At 38.2% G+C, this 22,628-nt stretch overlaps 1 protein-coding gene across 5 annotated transcripts in view; it reads left to right on the top strand.

The window, feature by feature from the left end:
- SPAG9 (sperm associated antigen 9) overlaps positions 1–22,628 on the top strand; it is a 119,437-nt gene that overhangs the window by 31,332 nt on the left and 65,477 nt on the right. For all 5 annotated transcript variants that reach the window (XM_037056872.1, XM_037056874.1, XM_037056871.1 and 2 more), the window contains exons 2-3: positions 1,171–1,291; positions 15,563–15,633. In XM_037056872.1, the coding sequence (XP_036912767.1) occupies positions 1,171–1,291; positions 15,563–15,633 (192 nt within the window). The remainder of the gene's footprint in view (positions 1–1,170; positions 1,292–15,562; positions 15,634–22,628) is intronic.

Below are 22,628 nucleotides of genomic sequence, written 5' to 3'. Positions count from 1 at the left end.
TGGGGGGGTGGGCTGGGATGGGAGTAAAAGGCAGAAAACTATACTTGAACAACAGTTAAGATAAAAATAAAAATAAAAAAGCTGACTCTAAAGTTTTGGGCCTGAGCAACTGACCACAGTAATTTAATGAGCTAGGTAAGACCAGGAGAAACGAGCATTGACGTGTCATGTTTAAGATGCTTATTAGATATTCAAATGCAGTTGTTCAGTAGGCAGTTGGACATACTGATCTGGAATTCATTACTGGGCCAGAGATTGGCCTAGAAATTTGGAGGTTGTCAGCATGTAGTTAGTATTTAAAGCCATGAACCTAGATGAGGTCACAAGGAAATAAGAGTAAACAACGGAGAGGAAAAGTTGTCTAAGAACTGAGCTTGCCAATGTTAAGAAGTTTGGGGAGAAGAGGAAGAATCAATGAAGAAAACCAAGTGGTAAAATAGAGGAAAAGTGCTGGAAACCAAATTAAAAAAATTTTTTTAAGAGAAAGGTGTTTGTTTTTAAGATTTTTATTTATTTACTTTTAGACAGAGGAGAAGGGAGGGAGAAAGAGAGGGAGAGAAACGTCAGTGTGTGGTCGCCTTTTGCACACCCCCTGCTGGGGACCTGGCCTGCAGCACAGGCATGTGCCCTGCCTGGGAATTGAACCAGTGACCCTTTGGTTTGCAGGCCAGCACTCAATCCACTGAGCCACACCAGCCAGGGCTTTTTCTTAGGAATTTAAATTCCATGGTTCAGGTACTTTAGGAGACTGTCCATTAATCAAATAATCATTTAACAAAGGATCATCATCCTTTGGTTCTCTATTTGTTGTACATGTTAAGTATAAAATATGTAAAAATTTGTGACTTGAATTTGGGTGGATATGCAAGTATACTAGTAAAAGGATTTATATTTTGAGGGTAGGATATACAAATACACATTTCCTTTTGAATGCCTATTATATGAAGTAAAAACACTTTCATAAACAGATTATTTTGTCAGCTTTTCCTTCTATATTTGGAAGGTTTAAAACTTAATTTTTATAGAGAAACAAAAAATCGACCTAAATTTATGATTTTGAGATCTTTTTGAGTAGTTAATGCTGAATTGTGATACCAAGAAACACAGGATTTGATAATCTTAGAAAATTTTCGTTTTGCTAGTGAAAATAATAAATATTTCTTTTATTAGAAATTCATTGAATTTGAAGACTCTCAAGAACAGGAAAAAAAGGATTTACAGACCCGAGTGGAATCTTTAGAATCTCAAACAAGACAACTTGAACTGAAAGCAAAAAACTATGCTGACCAGAGTAAGTAAAAATACCTCTCCATAAGTACACATTAAAGAGTGGGCTGTAATAGTGCAATGACTCATCCTGACATTTGACGAGGGTTCCAAATATACGCTTGGAATTGTCATCCCAGACTCAAGAGTGAGGCCTGGGAGCTAGGTTGTGTTCTTTTTTGTTCCCGTTTTCACATGGCACCCTGGTCTGCAGAGATGACTAAATCAAAAATACCCGTAAGACTATTCAATTTCACTCTCAGCCTTTGTTTATAGTTAACATTATGCTGTATCCACTATGCAGGATTCTGGGGTGTGTGCATGTAGATTTTTTTTAATTGACTGATTTGAGAGAGAGAGAGAGAATGAGAAACGTTTGCCATTCCACTTACTGATGCATTTATTGGTGGAATCTTGTATGTGCCCTGACTGGGGATCAGACCCACAGCCCTGGTGCATTGGGACGACACTAACCAACTGAGCTGCACAGCCAGGCCCATTTCTTCTAATTTTGTTCAACTACACAAAATTTCACTGGTTTCTGTATTGTTTGGGGATTTACAAATGTAAGAGAAACTCTAGCTTTGAAGTATATATAAAAAAATGACGGAATTCTCTTTTTTGTTCCTTTGTAGTGGAAAACTGAGGGCATTTAGATGATCATTTTTCAGTATCATTTTATTTTAGTATAATTTTATATATTTTTCTTGGTTTAAAAACAATTACTGGCCCTGGCCTGTGTGGCTCACTGGATTGAGTGCCAGTCTATGAACCGAGAGGTTCTTGGTTCAATTCCTGGTCAGGGCACAACATGCCTGAGTTGCAGCCTGGGAAAGACAGTGTATCACTGTTTCTCTCACACACTGATTACTCTCTTTCTCCCTCCTTCTCTTTCCAAAGAATAAATAAAATCTTAAAAAAATTAAAAATAAAAAACAATTACTATTTCAAACCCCAAGAATGATTCTCCCTTTTGGACTAATGAAAATGGTCCTAATTAAGTCAAAATTAGAAAAAAAGAAATTGGGGAGAGTGTTTTTTGTGTGACACAATTACAGATGTTCCCCGTATCTCCCTTCCCCCGAACCCACACCTTAGGGGAGAAACTTTGGGGCCTGTTTTCGTTTTCATGCAGGCAGGCAGAGTGCTCTCCAGTTTTTCATCTCAGATCTGTAAACTTTCGGAATCTTAGGGAGCCACAGATGGCCAGCAGTGACCCTTCCCCACATGACCCATCAAGGGCACACACGGGCCTGCTGTTGAGGGACTGGCAGACAGGGAGGATAACCTTCACTTCCAGGCTTGCAGTGTGTGCGGTAACCAACTGCTCCCTCTAGGCCAATGGAAGAGCCTAGAACCACAGTGAGTCTGGAGTTCAGGCATTCCAGGATTCAGAGAACTCAGGCAGCTGGTGGTTAAGCAGATGTTGTAGAAGGGAAGTAGGGGCTGTTCGGTAACAGAAGCCAGCCAGAGTGATACCGAATATATCCTTGTGTTTTTAAGCTTATAGATGCCTGGACTGCTATACCCTTTCTTTGTTAACATAGAACACACCAAAGGACTTCTGTCATTTTACTATAGAAATGTGGGGTCTTAGCTGCACACACTGACGGGTGCACGCCTGGGGTCACATTGCTGTGGACGCCACCCATCTACTGGTGGTTAACCCTTGGTGTGTTGTGAACTTGAGTGTTTTCTGTTTCAAGAAGAAAAATGAACTATTGGAGGTGTTTTAATCCTGACTTGACTGTGTTTTCATATCAGGTATTATTTAGTATTTTAGAACCAAACACTACTGGCAGAGTTAACAGAACCAGCCTCTCCTTATTTTACTTACTAAATTTTCCTCTTCATTTCTGAAAAGAGTACCAAGTTTGAGATAAAGAGCTTTTTAAAACTACCTAGTATAAAGGTACTCCTTGTTTAGAATTCTTTTATGCATTAATTAATCTGATTCTATGATAAGGGATTTAGTAAAGGAAGAATTACCTTGTAGTTGAAATTGCATTATTGATATTAAAGTTTGTTAAAACATCTCTTTTAAATTCAAAGGGGATACTGCTGCTTTTTCAAAAAACTAACCAAATGGAATGAATTACTAATTTTTTTGCATGCACTGTATCTTTTTTATTACTAAAAATTTAAAAAAACTTCCTATTCCTTTCTAGTTAATGTAAATAAAATGTAGTTGTCTGTTCATTAAGATTTGTTATCCAGTCCAGTGAATCATATCTATTTTTTTTTGGAATTGTCTTGTTCTGTGGTACCCAGTCTCTCTCAAAAGTACTGATTACTGTTTTCTATTTTAGTTCAAAGTAAGTTTTAAAAATAAGGTATCTTTTCATTTTAAGGTACCTTTTAAAAATAATTGATACTGGTAATTCTTTAGGGAAGTGATGAGGAAATTCTTCACCAAGTAACCAAGTATTGGATATGATCTTGAACTACATTTGTTTTGAAAACATTTTTTTTTTATTAATATCCCCCTCTGGGAGTCTCATATCTCGTTTTGAGATAAACTTTGCTGTCTGAATTATAATTAAAGAACAACCTGTGGTTAATCATAACGGACCATTCAGCCCTGACCGTGGTGGCGCAGTTGGTTGGGCATCTTGCTGCAAAGTGAAAGGTCGCTGGTTTGATTCCTAGTCTGGGCACATAGCTGGGTTGTTCGTTTGGTCCCTGGTTGTGGGGTGTATACAAGGGGCCAACCAATCAATGTTTCTCTCTTGCATCAATGTTTTTTCCCTCTCTTTCTCCCCCTCTTCCTTTTCCTCTACTCTATAAATAAATAAATAGATAGCCCCGACTGGTGTGGCTCAGTGGGTTGAACATCGTCCAGCAAACCAACAATGTCCCCATTTGATTCCCAGTGAGGGCACATGCCTGGGTTGTAGGTCAGGTCCCTGGATGGGAGCATGGGAAAAGCAACCAATGTTTCTCTCCCTTTCTCCCTCCTTTCCCCTTTCTCTAAAAATAAATAAAATCTTTTAAATAAATAAATAAAATCTTACTGGGGGAAAAAAACAAATCACTCTCCCCACAGACCATTCAGATGCCCCAAACTGATTAACACTAAGTCTCTTGGCCCATGAGTTGATGCCGTTAAGGAGCCTTCTTTTATGAAGGCTTTGGGGCTTACTCCTTCTCTGATACCTTGGAGTTTTACTTCCTTTTCCATCTGATTGTTTTTCTCTATTTTTCTCTCAGCCTTCACAGGATATGATATGAAATCTTATTATATCTTAATTTTTTTCTTTCTAGTCTTTACCATGTTTAAACATCTGAGAAATATTTTAGAGGGAAAATAGTTTGCATATTTTTTCTTATTTTATACTTTATAAATATACTTATTTTATACTTATTTCTTATTTTATACTTCTTTAGCTTTCTCCCCCCAAATCTCCAATTATGTATCCATGCCCCTTATTTTTCAAAAAGGTGGTGGTTGGAGGTAATCTTTAAGTATTATCAGTCCCCTCTCCTACTAGAAAACCAGGACAGGGAATATGTTTTTTTGAAGGATGAAAGCATTTGAATGGGTGTATGTCATAGTATGTTGGTTCTTTTTTGTGTAATAGGAAACAGTGTCTGGACTCTTTTAATATTCTGTTTTGTTTTTGGAAGTATATATAGTGCTCTTTGTTAAAATTGCTGTAACCCAACCTATTTTTAAATTTGTAAAATACTTTAAGTGTTCCTAACATGTGGTTTTAAATAAGAAGGCCACAGAAACTACTGATGAGGTCACCTATAGTAGAGGAGGGATGGATTTTCTGGTTAGTGCCGTTTTTTTGAGTGCCATATAATAATAGTATCTTGTCTAACTTCTGTTTTATACATGTTCTAGCAGTATAACAGTCTTTGATTTTAAGACTGTCAGTTCTGACTTATAAATGTTTTAGGGCACATATCCCTTTTAATAAGTAGCCACAGTAAAAGTCCAAGTTCTTCTTTGAAGACTGCTTCCTGTGTTAAAAGGGGAAATGTTGGTTGTAGTTACTTGCTATTTGAGAAGCAAGAAAATATCAAGAAATAGGAACTGAATTAAAGGACGCAGTTTATAGCCTATGGTAGTGTAGAATCTATCAGGTTGTCATATGATTTCAGTGTTGAGAAGTTGAGTCCATAACATTTTGCGGTTATGTTTGATTTTGGAGATTTCTGGTTGCTCTTTTTTCAAAATTTGAGCTACCTAAGAAATATTTTTGGTTTTTTCAAAAATGTTGTGTTTTATTATTTATGCGTAACAATAATACTTCTTGGTAGTCAATATCTTGTGAGCCTTGAGGAAGAATCTGAAGTATATTTGGAGTGGAATAAGGAAGTAGCAGCTTGAGAAGGACCTTTTGGTGCTTTTCAGCTGTTTCAGCAGTCTGCAGCTAACCAGCCCTGCCATTCATTCGTAGTGCGGCAATAATGGGTTCATCAGAAAATACTTTCTGTTTATTAGTGCTCTTGTATCTTGAGTATTTCTCGCTTGTAAACCCAGTACCTTAAATGAAGCAAGTAGATACAGACATTTTAATACAGTTAAAATATTAAACTACTATTGTATGCCTGGTGTTTACTCTAGGTCTATGGCTGTGATACAGAAGAATATTATATGATCATTGCAGCCAAAGGAATCAGAGTTGTTTTGTGTGGTGGGAATAGGTTGTATATATGACCTCTATTCTTTTTTCCATGTGTAGTTTTTATATCACTGCAGTTGGAGTGTATATATAATTTTGTATCTTTTCCTTAACATTATCATATTTTCTTTGTTGTATAATCTTTATTACTTCTTAAATTTTACTTTCTAATTAGTTGGCAAACAATATTGTATTAGTTGCCGGTGTACAACATAGTGAGTAGACATTTATATAACTTACAAAGGGATCACCTGATAAGTCTAATACCCATCTGACACCATACACAGCTACTAGAATATTATTGACTGTATGTGTTGTCAGTAATTAATTTTTTAAAATGTCTGCCTAGCCCTGGCTGGTGTAGTTCAGTGGACTGAGTGCAGGCCTGCGAACCACGCGATCGAGGTTCAATTCCCAGTCAGGGCACATGCCTGGGTTGCAGGCTAGTTCCCAGCAGGGGATGCATGAGAGGCAACCATACATTGATGTTTCTCTCCTTCTCTCCTTCCCTTCCCCTTCTAAAGATAAATAAATAAAGTCTTTAAAGAAATGTCTGCCTACATCCATCATCCAGAAGCTATGCCATCTGTTAACCATTCTTTTTTCCCTGAGTAACTATGTTCTATTCTTTCCTCTAATGAGAATCATTTAATGGTCACTTTGTTTTGTTTTACGTTGTCTACTCAAAATTCAGAACAAGCTGAGAAGTGCAGCCATATGACTGGTTTGGACCTTACCTGGTTAGCACACTTAAATTGTTTTTCTTTCATCCACATTTATATATATATATATATATATATATATATATATAATGAATTATTATATGTTCTTGTAAGCTATCTCAAGTTTTTTGTGGAATGAAGGAATGAATCAGAGTAAAAATAAATACTGGTAAATTAAAAAAAATACAAAAAACTCTGTTTGGACATTTTTTCCAGTGTAGTGAATCATATTGCAGTGAATATTTTTCACACCTGTAGGTTTTCCTCTCTTTACAGTTTTCTTAGAATATATTTAAGGAAGCAGGTCAAAGAATTATGAATCATGGTTCTTGATATATAATAGTTTTGGTCATTTTTAATGTGAACAGAATTGGAGAAGTAAGGTTTAGTTTCATATTTTATTTTGTTTATAATAACTTATGAATTAGAATCATTTTATATAACATATTAGCACCCATAGCTTATATAAAACCATTTACTATTCATTCTTTAGGGGAAAATTTGTTTCCCTGAAGCTTCTTGAGTTTATATTTATATTAGATGCCTTTTCTCTTGAATTGTGGGAGAAGGAGGCAAGATTTAGGTAGCAGTGATTTTAAGCTATTTGAAGATTCTTTTCTGATTCTGCCCATTCTTCCTTGGAATGAAAATTCCATTTTTAAATATTAAATAGGGAAATATTTTTGACAGCTGAAGTCATTTGGGGTAGAGTCTTGTACTCTGACCTTTCTACCCTTTATGTTCCCCATATAACATTCATTTCCTCTTTAAATTTGGTATTAGATCTTAGTCTGATAAGAAAACTTTAGCCTTAACTGGTGTGGCTCAGTGGATTGAATCCTGGCCTGCTAACCAAAGGGTTACCAGTTTGATTCCCAGTCAGGGCACAGGCCTGGTTGTGGGCCAGGTCCCCAGTAGGGGGCATGTGAGAGACAACTGCACATCAATGTTCTCCTTTGTCCTCTCTCAAAAAATAAATAAATAAACTCTTAAAGAAGAAAGAAAGAAAACTTCAAGCCTTCACCATGAAACACTTAGTATTATACAGAAGACACTTCTTATTTCTTGGTCATAAGAATTTACACACTACTCACCCTGGCTGGTGTGGCTCAGTGGATTGAGCATCAGCCTGTGAACCAAAAGGGTGCCGGTTCTATTCCCGATTCCCAGTCAGGGCACAGGCCTGGGTTGTGGGCCAGGCCCAGAGTATGGGGTGTGCAAGAGGCAACCACACACTGATGTTTCTCTCCCTCTCTTTCTCCCCTTTCCCCACTCTCTAAAAGTGAATAAATAAAATCTTAAAAATAAATAAATGAATAAAGTCTTAAAAAAAGAATTTACACACCAGTAGATGCAGAGTATGGCGAAGTTGTATTATGTTGTAGCATAATTTTTGTTTTAAAGGAATAAATGGCTTAAAACAGACCATATTTGGGCATTATTTATAAGTAAGGTCTATCATTAATGATATGACTAATATAGTGAGAATTTCCACAACACAGAAAAAAACTCATTTTTAGGTATAGTTTATACCAAAGTTAATAGTTAAGAATGCCTAAATAGTTTCTGTCAGTATTTTTCAAATCACTAAAAAAAGAAAAGAAAGAAAACCTTTCAGGCCAGTAAAAGGCTTTTATCGGCCTCTTTATTGTGCTTTGCAATTGACAGTGAATGTCAGTATTCTCAGAATTTGAATAATACTATAATTGGCCACTTTTCCCACTTTTAATTTTATCTTGTGAATAGGCAGTTTGATCTACATTATTTTTAGATGATTAAAGAAGATAACTGATGACAAATTTTCATTGAAAGGCAGCTTTAGGAGTTTACATCTTCTGATTTTTTAAATGACAAAAATTTTGTTGTATAGAAAGTAACTTTTAGTTGATTTAACTTAAATCCAGTCCTCTGCACTATTAAGAATATACATTTCGTATCCTTTGATTAAGGGTGTTTCTTTGTTTAGAGCCCGTCTGTGAGAAGGAAAGCAGAAAAGTGGGCGCAAGATAATTTATGCAAAACTCTTAACAGGTCATTGGTTCTGCTTCAGTAGGTAATATCCCATGTGATCTTCGGATGTGTTGTATGTTTTATTGTTTCGTAAGGATGTAATTTATAATTAATATCTAGAACTAAAGCTTTCATAGAAAATTAATGTTATGAGTAAAGGTTAAAGGATTTATGGTGATTTATCTTAGAAAAGAGACTAAAAATGAATGACTGCTCCTTTGGACACGTGAGGGTATGGCTAAGGAAGATAACCAAGTTGTTCTGTTGTCTGGGCAGACTGAAGTAGAGAAAGTGGTTGGTTTTGGTTGGTCAGATGGTTGGTCATGAGGAAGTATTTCTTGACCATGGAGGGGACACAGGAATATGTGCTGAGGGGAAGTGTGGACTCTGCACAGAGGCTTTTGGCAGGACAGTCGTCACCCGTTTGTCGTCATGTATGGCAAGGCAGCACCGTCAAGGCAGGGCCTGGATCTGGTGGCTAATACTCCTGCCACTGGGAATCTCTGACGTTGTCCTACTCTCTTAAGGATGTGATCGTCAATTCATGAGAATACTTTAGACTTTCACAGTGTGTCATTGGTTAATAACATAATATCTGTCTGAAAATCTTTTGAAATTTAGAGATATGGTGAAGGCTGAGTTGGTAGAGGAGAGGTTTTTATTATTGTTTTGATGTGGTCATCTGGGATTTGTTTGCTGTTAAGTAGCATTGGATTCTTACTCACCTGTTGAGACTTTTGATAGGAAATTCTTGAAGGAAAAGCTTCTGAAAGACCCACGTCAGTGTGCTGAGGCCAGTAACAATTGGATTGTCTGCCTTCCCCGAACTGTAAGAACTGAAAACTCCTTTTGAGAAGGCAAATGATGAGTTGGATAATGGCGATCTAGCAGGTCTGTTTCTCTTTCTTCCCCCCGTAGGCCTATCAGCAGTCTGATGGGGCAGAGGACCACAGAGCTGGAAGGTGTTCCAAACTTGGCAAAGGCCATCGTTCTGAGGAGGTAAGCTCTGATTCGGAGCGGGTAGAGCAGGTGGCTCTTCCTGCCGTAGTCGTATCCCCTGCTCATTGGAAAGGGGGATCGAGAGCAAGAGAATTTAGAACACGCTGAAGTGTCTCCATTGGCTATCATAAGGGGAAATTTTGGATTAGTATTTTGATTCTTCTTTTTTCTTTGCCCCTCCACCCTTCTAAAGTTCCTCGTTTTGTTTTGTTTTGTTTTCTCCCCAGAATATTTGCAGTTTTAAGAAGTGGCCAATTAGTTATCTGTTGTTTTGGAATAGGATGGATGAAGAGATTATTTCCAGTTAATCTCATGTTGTGGCTATGGTGATGCTTAAAATGATACGGTTTTAGGATTTTTCCTAAGATCATTTTGAGGTTTAGGTTCACATGGGAGCTATTATTAAACAAGGAACGATCTTTTAGTGTACTTTAGATACAATGCAACAATTAAAGCGTAGGTTAGTTTTACAGTACTTAGGGTTTCAGAGGTGTGTGCCGTCTTGCTCAGATGGGCATGGCTTTCCCACTTTTCCTTCCCTTTGCTTTTCCCCTCACTAACAATCACTTGGTGGCCTTCAGGTCTTTGAAGAGGGACTCTTCCCAGCTTTTAAAAGTACTTCTCAGTTAGATACTATATCTCATAGGAGTTGGGCCTTGAGAAAACAGAGTCCTTTGACTACATGGTTGTACCGAATAGTGTCGTACTAAGTATTTTCAGAAGAGAGCAAGAGGTTATCGACTTGTATTATATAATCTGTGGTTAACTCATATACTTAAAAAGATAATGCTAGTCTTTAGAATCACAGCACAGGTAAAGAAAACATGAAATATGTTAACCTGTAGACAGTTTTTTGTCAGGGTACTTGCTGAAGGTGTTAGGTTGGAGTGACTAATTGCCAGAATAGCATTCAGAAAATCATCCAGAATAGCAAAGACACAAACTAGGCCACAGATACATATGTACTGACTCAGATGCTATATGCTGTTTGGTGTCCCTGTGGAGTTTAACACGGGCGTTCCCTGTGGATGGGCGGCTCCTTTGGCGACACAGGCTCTTTTCGGCTTTCAGCTACGAGGCAGTCAGTCGAGGACGTTAAGTCGGATGAGAGGGGAAAGGAAAGGAAGCATAGTGTGTGGGAGGTTTTTAGTGGGTCAGCCCGGGAGTGGCACATGTCGTTTCGGTATATGTATATGTGTGTACATGCCTATCGCATTGTCAGGATTAAGAAAAACAACAATATGACAGGGTTTTGCTCAGTTGGTCACTATCTGACTTTACGCAGACTGCTGCTTTGAGAATCCAAGGGAGCGGAGGCTAGAGAGAGACTCCGGTCAGGAGAGAGTTGTGGTAATTCAGGCAAGAGGTGATGTCTTGGATCAAGGTGAGTGTGATGGGGATGGTAAAAAGTGGTCAGAATTTAGGTTTATTTGAAGATAAAACAGTTTTCTGATAGATTGGATATGTGACATGAGGGAAAGAGAAGAACTAAAGAATAACTGAAGATTTTTGCCAAAGAAGATTATGGGGAAGGACAAAGAGGTTTGGGAGAGACAGTCAGTTCAGTTTGGGCTTTGTTGACGTGGTGGTGGCATATTGGAAGCTGTTTTGTATTTTTTATTCTCAGATACAGCAATATTCAACAACCCCCCCTTCAGTTCTAGGCACCATCCATGTCGGTACCTACAGATATACTGCACTGCTTTGAACATTTCCTTTTGTGGTTGTGTTTGAAAATGTGTGCTCAGGCAGTACTCTGCACCCCTTACATATGTTAACTCACTCAACGCCAACCTCGGCTCTGATAGGCTGTCATTCGTCAGTTTCACATAGGTAAACTGAGGCCCAGAGAGGTTAATGTACCTAAGGTAGCATGACCTGGGACTAGCAAAGCCACACACTGCTTTGTGCACTCCATTGTGCGGCTGTCGTAATTCACTTCACCAACCAACCGATGACACATCGGGGGGTAGTTCCACTTTGGGAGTTATACGTGGCATAGAACATCCACTTTCATATCTTTGGACACTGGTGTGTTTTAAATAAGAACAGTAATACTAGGTCAGAAGATACACACATTGCTTGTTTTAACAGATATCACCAACATGACCTTCAAAACAATCATTCCAATTTATCTTCCCAGGTTGCCCATCTTTTTTCTTTTTATAATTCTCTAACCTGGTAACATTTTTGCTCATCTGCCTATATGGGTTTTGTAGTTTTTTAAAAGATTTTTATTTATTTATTTTCAGAGAGGGAAAGGGAGAGACAAAGAAAGGGAGAGAAACATCGATGTGCAAGAGAAACATTAGTCGGTTGCCTCTTGCATGCTCCCAGCTGGGGACTCTGGCCGCAACCCAGGCATGTGCCCTGGTAGGGAATTGGACTGGCAACCTTTCCACTTGCAGGCTGGTACTCAATCCACTCAGCACACCAGCCAGGACTGCCTGTACATTTTAATGATGAATCAGCACACCTTGTTTGTAGTGGTTCTGAATAGTCTGATTAAATCCTGTTGAATTGATAGCGGTTGCTGGAGAACATAAACAATAACAAGTATTCAAGCCAAAGGAAGTTTCTATGTGAATGGAAATACACTGTTTGGACCAGGATGGAGTGAGGTTGTATTTGTCAGATTGCTAACTCCTCCCCAAAGGTAGCCAGTATCCTGACTTGTAATACATTTGATTAGTTCATGATGTGTTTACACTTTTTTTTAATTCTCACCCAAGGACATTTTTAAAAAAGATTTTATTTATTTATTTTTAGAGAGAGAGAGGAAGGAAGGGAGAAAAAGAGGGAGAGAAACATTAGTGCGTGGTTGCCTCTCACACACCCCTTACGGGGGACCTGGCCCACAACCTAGCATGTACTCTGACTGGGAATCGAACCAGCGACCCTTTGGTTCACAGGCCAGCACTCAGTCCAGTGAGCTATACCAGCCAGAGTTTGCTTCTTCTGCTTCTTCTTGGGTTTTTTTTTTTTGCATTTCTTTTACAGAGGTGAGGGTGGGGGGAGGGGGGAGAAACACCTATCGATTGCCTTCTTGGTTGCACTCTGACCAGAAATCTAATCCACCACGTGGATATGTGCCCTGACCAGAAATGGAACCCTCAACCTTTCCGTCTGCAGGAGGGCGCTCCAACCAACTGAGCCTCACTAGCCAGAATGAACTTTGTGTTCTTCTGCTTCTGCTGCTTTCCCTCAATATCCTGTTTGTGAGATTAGTCCATGATGTGTCTAGCAATAATTTGTTCATCTCGTTGTTGTATAGTATTCTACTACATGGATTTTTATACGTATTGCTGTTGATAGTCTGCTTCCATGTTTGGATTATTACAATAGTACTGCCTTGAGCATTGTTCTGACTGCCCTTTGATGAACACACTTATGTACTTCTTAGCAATGAAGTTGTTTTGTCATAGGATTGTCAAATACTCAGCTTTATTAAGTCCTGCTAGTTTTCACATGGACATACCAGTTTGTACTCCCACCAGCAGTATACGTGAGTTCCTATTGCTTCACCAGCACTGGACGCGTTGTTTTTCATTTGAGCTATTCTGACGGGTATGTGATGCTCTTGCATTTGGTTTTAAAATGCATTTCTATGATTAATAAGGTTGGGCATGTATTTTACTTGGCACTTTAATTATTTATTTATTTGTTTATTTATTTATTTCAGATTTTATTTATTTATCTTTAGAGAGGAAGGGAAGGAGAGAAGGAGAGAAATATCAATGTATGGCTGCCTCTCGTGAGTCCCCTGCTGGGAACTGGCCTGCAACCCAGGCATGTGCCCTAACTGGGAATCAAACCTCCATCATGTGGTTCGCAGGCCTGTGCTCAATCTACTGGGCTACACCAGCCAGGGCCTTACTTGGCATTTTTATACCTTTGAGTTGAAGTACCTGTCTGTGACTAGGTTCTTTTCATAAGTACTCTCTCTAATTTTTTTTATGAGTAAAATTTCAAAGTAGGCTCCCTACTTTTTATATATACAACAGAGTGTTATATAGAGAGCATTTCTTGAGAGGCAGCATTATAGCATGGTAATTCAAAACAGATTCTGGACCCTGGTCCCTCCATCAGGAACCCTGGTTTTCCCATTGATTAGCTCTGTGACTGTGGGCAAGTTACTGGACTCCTTTTTGCTTCGGTTACCTGATTTCTAAAATGAGTGTAATAATCCTTTCATCATAAGATTGGTGTCTGGCACAACTAAGTTAGTTTATGTAACATACATAGGACAGTGCATGGTACATAATAAGTATTAATAGTGTCAGCTGTTAGTAGTGGTAGTGATGGGAATATAAATTTATTTTACTGATTCATATCAAATTAGCTGACAAGAGTAACAAGGGTTTAGTGTGGGACACAAATTTGAAATTGAAGGTTATAGATAATAGTCGTGGTTTATTTTAGCCTTAGTTGCTAGGTTTTTCTTTGGTTGCATAATACCAAGAAAATCTTGAATATGTGCAATTAAAAATAGATAAGGTTTACCCAGTAGTTTTAGGATTAAGCTTTTAGACCAGATTGACAAATAGTAGAAATTGTTACTAAATGTCTCAATTTGCTTGGATTTAGTCTTTTCATATAAAAAGCAGAGAAGTAGCACTAAAATTTACAGTTTGAATATCATGTTATCACAACACATCTGCATTACCAGTTTGCTTTTTATTCTCAGCCACGGGATGAGGAGCACCTGTACTGAATTCCTGCCTGGCACAGTAGTGTGCATCCTGGGGACTGTAGTGTGTGTTTACTCACTGGTGTAAATTTAATGAGCCAAATTAGAGGCTTGATTAGAAACAAATTGGAAGTCACAGCTACAGTTTTCCTAATTAGTAACATATTTTCAAGATACTCAAAGGGGGCAAGAAAAGCTGCATAAACCATTGTGAGCTTAGCAAGCAGCACACACTACGTGTTGTTTCGTATCTGCTGTGTTCACACAGTCACAGATTATCGCTTACACACTGCCTTGTATATTCGCAGGTAACTGACCCGTACACCGGGAGAGTTTCTAACTAATGTCAGGCATTCCGACAGACTTAAATGAGTATCTGGACAGGCTACTCTAGCACCAGCTGTATTTCTCCCCAGCAGACTGCCTCTTACTATTTCTCAGCCAGTGTGGGCTCCTCCAGGCCATCCAGTCTCCCCTCTCTGCCCTGCCAGCAGCATGGATTTGTGTTCCCATCTCTGTGGTGACAGTGCCTGGGACACTCTCATCATCATCTATTTTGAGTGCTGTGGTTTCTTCGTGGTCCTGCTTGAACTCCACCTTCTCTCAGAATCAGTCCTCTGTGTTCCCATTCTTTCCTGTGAAATCCTATCTGAGCAGTATAAAACTTTTTTTTTTGATACCATAAAGTGAGTGGTGCTCTATGAGCACTTCCCCAAATCAGTGCCCCTCACAAACTCCATCAGCAGAGGGAGCTAAATAAAAGGAGATGAGTTCCTGCAATTAAGACTCAAAGCAGAAAAAGTATCTCAGTGCTTAAAAGCAATGGCACGTTCACGCACCGCTCTGCAGGGAAAAAAAGAGCTTGAATAATGTTAGAAATCAATGATTTGGGCCCTGACCCCAGGTTAAAACTTATATGAGGTGATTTGCAAAGTGCTTTTGAAAGAGTTGATTTTATACCATTTAAAAAACCTATTTAGGGGGATGACCTGATAAACCTGTGTGTTAGGAGACGCAATCTGCTGTTAAATTTTTTTAAATCTAGTTTATCTCCCCTCTGAAAGTTTTATTTGTTAGGGATGATAAAATGAGGTTACTAGCTTTGTGAAGAATTTCATATGCAGCACCAAGTCCTAAAGTTGCTAAGGATTATGGCTAACCCATTCCAAGATTTTAAGATGAAATTTTCAAGTAAATTTTTTATGTTTTGTTTTGATTAAGTGTATGTATCTTAATTTCAGTTAGCAGACTTGAAGAAAGAGAAGCAGAACTGAAGAAAGAATATAATGCATTACATCAAAGACACACCGAGGTGGGTTTTTGGGTCATTCTTCCCGTGCTGATACCTAGTACAAAAAACCTTAGGAATTGTGTCTTAAGTTTTCTGTGAAAATCAGCTAGTATAATTCTTGAGAATAATTCTCAGAAAGCATGAAATTTCATGTAGCATTTGCCTAATTACCAAATCTTGGCTTTTAACGTTTTTATTTGGAATTGCCTTTTCATTTCATGGTGAGTGTGCCTCCAGGGGTTGTTCCTTTGGCTGGTCCAGTAAAAACTTAGGTGTGCACAATCAAAAGTGTACACGGGGCCAACACGAGAGAACTGGTTTCATTTGTCTTGGTAACAGTCGATAGAGGATGGATTGGTAAATTGTGTGTAGGATTCTTTACGTTTATAATTCAGATAAAGGGCTTATTGGCCTTAAGATTACAGCAAACAATATAAACACAAATTATAATGTGTTAAATCAAATCGGCTCCAAAACAGGTTTTCTGCATGAAATTTCAGTATTTTAATAGGACAGCTCCTCCTACTATATCATAGCACTTACATATGTAAAGTCACAAAGCCAAAATTTTAATATTTTTCAGTGTTTTAATTTAATAACCTCAGTACATAATCTATCCAAAGTAAATTAGCAAATGTACTTGAGGGTTGTTTTTTAACCTTTTTATGATTCCCTTTCATTTGTTGCTTTTGTTTATATCTCCTTACTATGAAAATTGTTTTTGTTGTGTTATGATCAGCTTGGGAGCTACATAGTTAAACACAAAGACTTTCCATAGATGCAGGCACTACCTGTTACAAGGAAAAAGTGAGAGTCCCTCTCTTTTTCCCTTCCTCGTCCAATCTCTCCCATGATACAGGTGGTTCCAGTCTTCAGCTCCCGTTTTTTCTTTCACTGGTTTGAGAGATCTCTTGTCCTGCATGTAGTGGAAACTCATGTGTTGTTGCTTTTCAGGGAGATAAAACCCACTGCATTCAGTTTTATTGGCTTTGGAATAATGTACTTAAAATGTTCTTGGAGAGGGGTTTGAATTTCTTTCTGACACAAAGGTTTGATATCACTATCTTAGATTACATAGCCTCACACAAAGTGTGAAGTGCCACGGAACTGAAATTCAGTGGCAGAGGGGAAAGACTGGCCACCGAGGGCTGGGACCGCAGAGCTCTGGGAAGACAGGAACAGCTTCCCAGAAGCCTTTCATCATATAGAAAATACCCACATTTTAATGAGATGGCACCTGGTAGAGATCAAGACTGTTAAAACAACGATTGGTAAAGGCTTATTGTTGGTTCTTTTTACACCACTCATTTCAGTGGCTGAACAATGCCTTGTACATAGTGTTTACTAGTAGCGCTTACCAATGCTATAATTATAAATATGTTTGGGGGAATATGTGTATGTACCAGAAATAATTGGTAGTGATGAGTAATCCTTTTTTTTTCATTGAAATTCTACCCTTTGTAATAATTGAGGATTGTTAAAGTATGATGTGTTAAATTGAAGTATGCAAAAAATGCATGCATTCTTGAAAACTCACCGTAAACTGAAATTTCATAGTTGTTCTCAATACTCATTTTATTTTACTTTTTATTTTATTTATTTATTTTTAGTGAAATGGGAAGGCAGAGAGAAACAGAGAGCGAGAAACCTCTGTGTTCAAGAGATTCTTCAAATGGGTTGCCTTTCACATGCCCCCAACCAGCGACCTAGCCTGCAACCCAGGCATGTGCCCTGACTGGGAATCGAACCAGTGACCTTTCAGTGTGCAAGCCGGCACTCAATTCACTAAGCCACACCAGCCAGGGCCACGTATTTATTTAATAAAAGTGATGTTGCTGCAGAAAAATAACCTGACACCTTGAAATAAAAAGATATAATAATTTTTCTGTCCAATTTCTTCACAGAAGGATAGTTCCAGGAAGAAAAAAAGGTCCCAGGAGAACTCTTAAATACCAGTTCAAGAGCTAGGCCTGTGCAGTAGCCAAGGCTGATTTGGTTCCCTCTTTTCATCAGGTCCCCTCCCTCAGTCCCAGCAGCTTCTACCTTCCACCCTGATCGGCTCCCTTTATTTTGCCCTGCCTCAAGGAAGGTTTATGTAACACCCGTAGAACTGCTTTGCTATGTGGGTTTGTTCCACTGGAGATTACATTTTTCTGTGTTTGTGCATCTGTCCAAGAAATCTCATTCAACTAGCAATTATAAATAGCTCTCCAGTGCTAATGACCCAGGTGTCCTTGAAAGGTAAATTCTGGAAACCTTCAGGGAAAGGAAGTCTGAAGGAGTTAACCTTCATTTTTTTCATGATTATTACAAACTAAAGAAAGCTTTTAAAAATGTTTCCATAGCATTTATATCCAACACATTGTTTGCTGCTTAGGGAAAATCTATGGCTATTTTTGTAACATGAATAACTGTTCTCTAATCAAATCCAAAATTTTATACACATCACTGAAATTGCTTTAAAAAACATGCTTAAAGAAGAGGGAAGTTGAAGAAGTAATAAACACCAAGTAATTGTGAGACACTTGGCCACATGTGCACATACTCTTAATATTAATTCCTGAAAACTCGAACCCTTGGTCTTACATCAGGGAATATTACAGTGCATTCTCATTTTATCCTCCGATCAAACCCACTTTACATATTGAAGTTTCTGAACAGTATGAAACCCACTTTACATATTTGTTTCTGAACAAATCATGAACAGTATTTCATGATTTGTCCCAATGCTAGTGTGTGACTAGATTTGAATCTAGGTCTGTCTGAATCCATCGTCTGAATTTTCAGAAACGCTTTTAGGTTGTGGAACACAGGGGTGTTAAATGTACTGGAAATTGTTCTGTGCCCTTTTGCTTTGCAGCATCCCAGCGGCTTTAAGAAGAGTGACTCTGGATGCAGATGTTTGATTGTTGGACTGCATGTGGAAAGATTTAAGTTCAACACAATTAAAGGGATCCATGTTACTGTCTTCAAAACCTCACTATTGCCTTTCTTGTTAGTTTTAGTCAAAGCTGACAGTCAACCTCTAATGAGAACATTTCTCTGGGAGGGAGGGGAGTTGGGGCTTTTCAGATGGTATGCTTGCAGTCCTTCTTTATGACTCTAGCTCTTGGTTGCTGACTTGACATCTGACCATGTGTGAATAGATGTGTATACCCAAGAAACTTAAGAACTGCAGTTCCGCCCTGGCTGGCGTAGCTCAGTGGATTAAGCGCTGGCCTGTGAACCACACGATCGCGGTTCAGTTCCCAGTCAGGGCACATGCCTGGGTTGCAGGTCAGTTCCCGGCAGGGGACTCACAAGAGGCAACCGTACATTGATACTTCTCTCCTCTCCTTCCCTTCCTCTCTAAAGATAAATAAATAAAATCTAAAAAAAAAGAAGAACTGCAGTGCTGAGATCAGGAGGGATGAGGCTGGTGGACCCAAGTATGGATTATCTAACGCGTCTTCCACTTTACTCTCTTCTCTTTCTCTTCTGTCTGGCAGCACTGACCCTGCCTCCCACCTGTGATTTTCAAAGACCAGAGCTACATTGTGAAGCCCTGTAATTAAAATTTATTTTTTGGTCCAATTTATGTTTTCTGCTCTTTTGTGCATTTATAGAATTAGTGCATATTTTATTTCAGACGTCAGGAAATGCTTAAGGGTGTGGGGTTTTCTTGTGGGTGTGAGGAATAAAAGACAATGGGCTTACTGTCTGCCTAGAGAACTAACTAAAAGGTCAGATACACCGTGAGTCCTATAAGGCTTACCTGCTCAGTTGACTGAGTCAGAGGGGCCTGAGTTCTGGCCCCAAAGCCAACCAGCTGATGACAGAACATAGTTGATTATTAACTAGCTGGTCAAACAGGACAAATTATTTTAACCTCCTTAAACTCGAGTCCCCTAAAATTCTGATATTGTTGTGAGGTTTAAATGAAGCAATGGCTGTAAATGCACTGGTTGACTTGTAGTTGGTGCTCAATAAATGTAGGCTGCTGCTTTGTTGTTATTCTCTCCTGTTAAATTCCAGTGTAGTTGGGTTGGAACCCATTTCACTAGCTAGACCGTTTTGGAATGGTAGACTACCATGTCTGAATTGGGGTCAGTCATTTGGAGGTTTAGGATTCAACATTTTCTAAATTAAAAACTTTCTAAATTTAATTGTTTAAGACAAGAGTCAATCTGTAGATCAACTCTTTTGGGGTAAAACTGATTCTCTCTTTGTGTTTTATTTATAATTCTTTTTCTGCTATATTAAATAAATAGATTACTATAAAAGCAATCTGAGGGAGGTTTCTGTTCATCTGAATTGCTTAACGAAATTTAGATTATTCCATTGGAACTGGCCAACTTTATATGATTATCATGCAGTATAAAAGGATTCCACTTAGGTTTTCTAAAACCTTTTGAAGATATAACTTGATATTTGGCCCAAATATCATTTTGTTATATTAGTCTCATTTGAATATTTTTCCTTAGCCCTGGAGGTGTGGCTCAGTGGATTGAGTGCAGGCCTGGGAACCAAAGGGTTGTTGTTACATTCGCGATTCCCAGTCAGGACACATGCCTGGGTTGCTGGCCAGGTCCCCCGGTGTGGGGCAGGTACAAGGCAGCCACACATTGATGTTTCTCTTCCTCTCTCCCTCTCTCCCTCTCTAAAAATAAATAATTTTTTTAAAAATAAATATTTTTTCTTAGAGTTCTTCCTGACAACAAGAAGAAAACAGCTTGTTACGTCTGGCTTGCTGACACAAAGACAAACTGTATTTTTTGTAAAGCTTATTAAAGAGAAAATCTGCACATTTAAAATAAGTGTATACATAAATTTTAAGGTTGAAAAATATTTTCACATACTATATTCATGTGATTCTGTATTCATTTTTCTTTGCCTTGTACATTTCTTGTTTGGACTAGTCTTAAGTGGGGAACAAACCTGATTAATTATTGATTTTAAAATGTTTGAGCCCTGGCTGGTGTGGCTCAGTGGAGTGAGTGCTGGCCTGTGAACTAAGGAGTCAACAGTTCGATTCTGAGTTGGGGTGCATGACTGGGTTATAGGCCAAGTTCCTTCACCCTCCCTTTCCCTCTCTTTAAAAAAACTACAGTATTTTTAAGCCCTGGCTGGCATAGCTCAGTGGATTGAGCGCGGGCTGTTAACCAAAGTGTCACTGGTTCGATTCCCAGTCAGGGCACATGCCTGGGTTGCAGGCCAAGTCCCCACTTGGGGGCACACAAAAGGCAACCATACATTGATGTTTCTCTCCTTCCTTTCCTCTCTCTCTAAATATAAATAAAATCTTAAAAAAGAATATGATTATAAAAATTTTTAAAAATTACAGTACTTTAAAAAATATGTGATTTGATGGAATTACTCATCTTAATTCATGCATCAGAGTTCAGCATTATGTTTATTTGTTAATAACTTGCAGATTGGTTTACACATTTCATGATTGTACATGAGTGCCAACTAAAATACTCACAACAAAAGCGTACTTTAAAAAAATGTTTAATTTTGGCCCTGGCTGGTGTAGCTCAGTGGATTGAGCGCGGGCCTGCAAACCAGAGGATCGCGGTTCGATTTCCAGTCAGGGCACATGCCTGGGTTGCAGGCCAGTTCCCTGCAGGCCAACTCCCAGCAGGGGACGCAGGGAAGGCAACCATACATTGATGTTTCTCTCCCTCTCTACTTCCCCTCTAAAGATAAATAAATAAATAAAACCTTTAAAAATATATTTAATTTTGTTTAAAATTTTTTCTTTCAATAGTTATCTTTTTAACACCCTACAATGAATATTTAAATTATTAATATTGAAACCCATCTTCATACAGCTAAAGTTTAGAAACTTCCAGAGATATGCAACAGTTTTAAGAACTCGGAATATTCCCCCCCAAAATACTGACTTTCTGTTTGCCTACTCTTAATATCTGTATTTCTTATATTGATAACATACCTTTTGCTATTTTTTAAAAAATTGTTGTTATATTACAGTTGTTCCACTTTTCCCCACTGCCCCCCCCCCCAGTCAGTCCCCCACCCTGCTGTCCATGCCCATGGGTCATTTATGCCTGTTCATTGATTGGACCCTTCCCCGTCTTTTCCACCTTGTCCCCTTCCCTACTTTTGTTGTTTTTTTATTTACTTTTTATTATTCATATCATGTTAATATCTAGCAAAGGCTTTTTTATTTTATAATTGAAACTTACCGCATTTTATATATTTTAATGTCAGATTTAAGTTTCTTAATAGTGGAACTACAGATTATTGAGAATATCAATAGGGCTGTAGAATCTCTTGGCAGTTTATATACTTAGTAACCTGGAAGTTTTCACTTTCATATTAACTCATCTACCCAAGACACAAAGTCACAGTGCCCTGGTTTTTTATTTGTTTTAATGTGCTCCTATATAGATAATTAGATTAAGTAATGATACCAGTAATTTAGCAAAGGAGAAAATGTATTAGCATTCTTTCAACTAAATAGAAATAATAAGTGAACATCTTGGCATTTAATTAAATTAATTAACTTGAAGGTGATCTTTACTCTGTGAACCCTTTGTAAAGTAGAAAAGATCACCACATAAAGGTATGGTTTTGTTAAAAAACTTTCACAGCTGAAAGCTCTTCTGAGGACATCTTAGATTTTTCTCCTTGTCATTTTCTTCTCAAGTTTCATGTTAATTTCTTTGTTGTTTCCCATTTCACTGAATGAACTTCTCAGATGCCCTCTCTTATTTATTTTAACTAATTCTATGATCACTTCCCAAGTGTCTGTGTCCTAATTTGTATTATGTCAAAATCATATCATTTAATAGTATCACAGTGTAAAAAAGGTTTTTTGCTATGCTAAGCAGCATGTTGCCTACTTTTATGGACACCACCATCCTTAAATGTAAGCATTTGCACATTTCTTTGCCACTAAAATTATTTTTAATTGAGTTTATTAGGGTAACATTGGTTAATAAAACCGTACAGATTTCAAGTGTACAGTTCAACGAAACATGTGCACACTGCATTGTGCATCCATCACCCAA

This window comes from Sturnira hondurensis, unplaced genomic scaffold (genome assembly GCF_014824575.4).
Source record: "Sturnira hondurensis isolate 20B ecotype Veracruz unplaced genomic scaffold, ASM1482457v3 Scaffold0009182, whole genome shotgun sequence".
NCBI classification, from domain to species: domain Eukaryota; kingdom Metazoa; phylum Chordata; class Mammalia; order Chiroptera; family Phyllostomidae; genus Sturnira; species Sturnira hondurensis.
This window is presented reverse-complemented; position numbering and strand designations above follow the sequence as displayed.